Source organism: Formica exsecta, unplaced genomic scaffold (assembly GCF_003651465.1).
Source record: "Formica exsecta isolate Colony F162 unplaced genomic scaffold, ASM365146v1 C16397143, whole genome shotgun sequence".
NCBI classification, from domain to species: Eukaryota; Metazoa; Arthropoda; class Insecta; order Hymenoptera; family Formicidae; genus Formica; species Formica exsecta.
This window is the reverse complement of record NW_021847847.1, coordinates 1-1,210: the sequence shown is the minus strand read 5'-3', so window position 1 is coordinate 1,210 and position 1,210 is coordinate 1. Positions and strand designations below refer to the sequence as shown.

The 1,210-nt window shown below is 41.4% G+C and overlaps 1 protein-coding gene across 3 annotated transcripts; it reads right to left on the bottom strand.

Moving 5' to 3' along the window:
- Nucleotides 1–12: 12 nt before the first annotated feature.
- LOC115241632 lies at nt 13–1,090 on the bottom strand. 3 transcript variants are annotated; one of them, XR_003884952.1, is made up of 3 exons: nt 796–1,088; nt 539–704; nt 13–438 (listed from the first exon to the last, which is right to left on the bottom strand). XR_003884952.1 is itself a non-coding variant. In XM_029817514.1 (3 exons), the coding sequence occupies exons 1-3, from the start codon at nt 906–908 to the stop codon at nt 170–172; spliced, it is 495 nt and encodes a 164-aa protein (XP_029673374.1). In that variant the 5' UTR covers nt 909–1,089; the 3' UTR covers nt 13–169. The 3 variants fall into 3 exon arrangements, 1 of the variants encoding a protein (XP_029673374.1); XM_029817514.1 differs by having other exon boundaries at nt 13–385; nt 796–1,089; XR_003884957.1 differs by having other exon boundaries at nt 254–428; nt 517–704; nt 796–1,090.
- Between the last annotated feature and the right edge of the window lie 120 nt (nt 1,091–1,210).

The following is a 1,210-nucleotide window of genomic DNA, read 5'->3' as shown; positions in this document are numbered from 1 at the left end:
ACTATTACAGTTTTAAATTCTTTGCACGAATATATATATCTTATAACAATGTTAAAACAAAAATAAAACATTCACAAACAGATTAAATATGTATCTATAATTATAAAATAAGAGTGAGAGAGGAGATTAAATACGGTGAGATTTACGAAGATTTCTGAGAGAATAATCATCAAGATAGCGAACTTCTTTTCAAAGTTGGCTGTCCGTAAACGAAGACTCTGTAGTGAAGGCCTCGCGAATATTTCGATCTGAATTTTAGCTTGACAAAATCGTGTCCGATTCCGCCGGAAGTGATCCATATCGCGCTGTTATCTTCATCAGACAACGAGTTGTATCTTATGCATGTGATTCTCACGTCCGTCGGACCGTAATCCGCCTCTACTTCCTGGTTACAATCGAGAAATGTATTCGTGAATAGATCGATACAACTGTCAATAGCTGACACATGTCAAGAAAGAGAAAGAGTTGAAATCCGACGTTAGAAAATTCAGCGATTCAACAAGACCACAAGGATACGTTGTGATAATCGAAAACGCACTTGATAACCACCGGTTCGGTGCGGTCTTCTGACGTCATACTCCCAGATCAGCTCGTCGTCGTCGACATCCTTTTGACAGTCCTCGACTTGTCGCGCGATCGCGAGCGAGACAGCGCAGAGAAGGAAAATCATCGGCGATTGGAATCGCATGTCTCCTCTCAATTTCCTTCGCCGCGAGAAAGGATAATACGACAATTATAAATAAATAAAGAGATACCGACTATTGAAATAGAAAATATACAATAAATATTCTTTACTCGGTGCGATCTTTTCGGATATTTCCGGGGAAAGACAGCGCGTTTGTATCGTCGAGCGACTGGAGACTCCGAATAACACTAACCGGAGCGAACGATATTAATAGCCGATACATCGACCCACACCGAAAGTATTCCCTTCGGGGGTACAATATTTATTCGTCGCGTTGCATACGTTATGCCGGGGAGATTAGATACAACGGTGGTATCGTGCGAGGCTGCTTTGACGCGTTGTTTTAAGGCGAGATATAGAAAGAGAAAAAGAGAGAACGAATATGGATGAGGAGAGTCTCCTCCCTATTACGTAACACACATTCAAATTTGCATGTGCATCATGAATTCCGTGACGAGCGTTCGAAATGATTAAGCTCGAAAACCGCGAGTACACAAAACGTCGATTAGACCAGTTAGAGTTAGA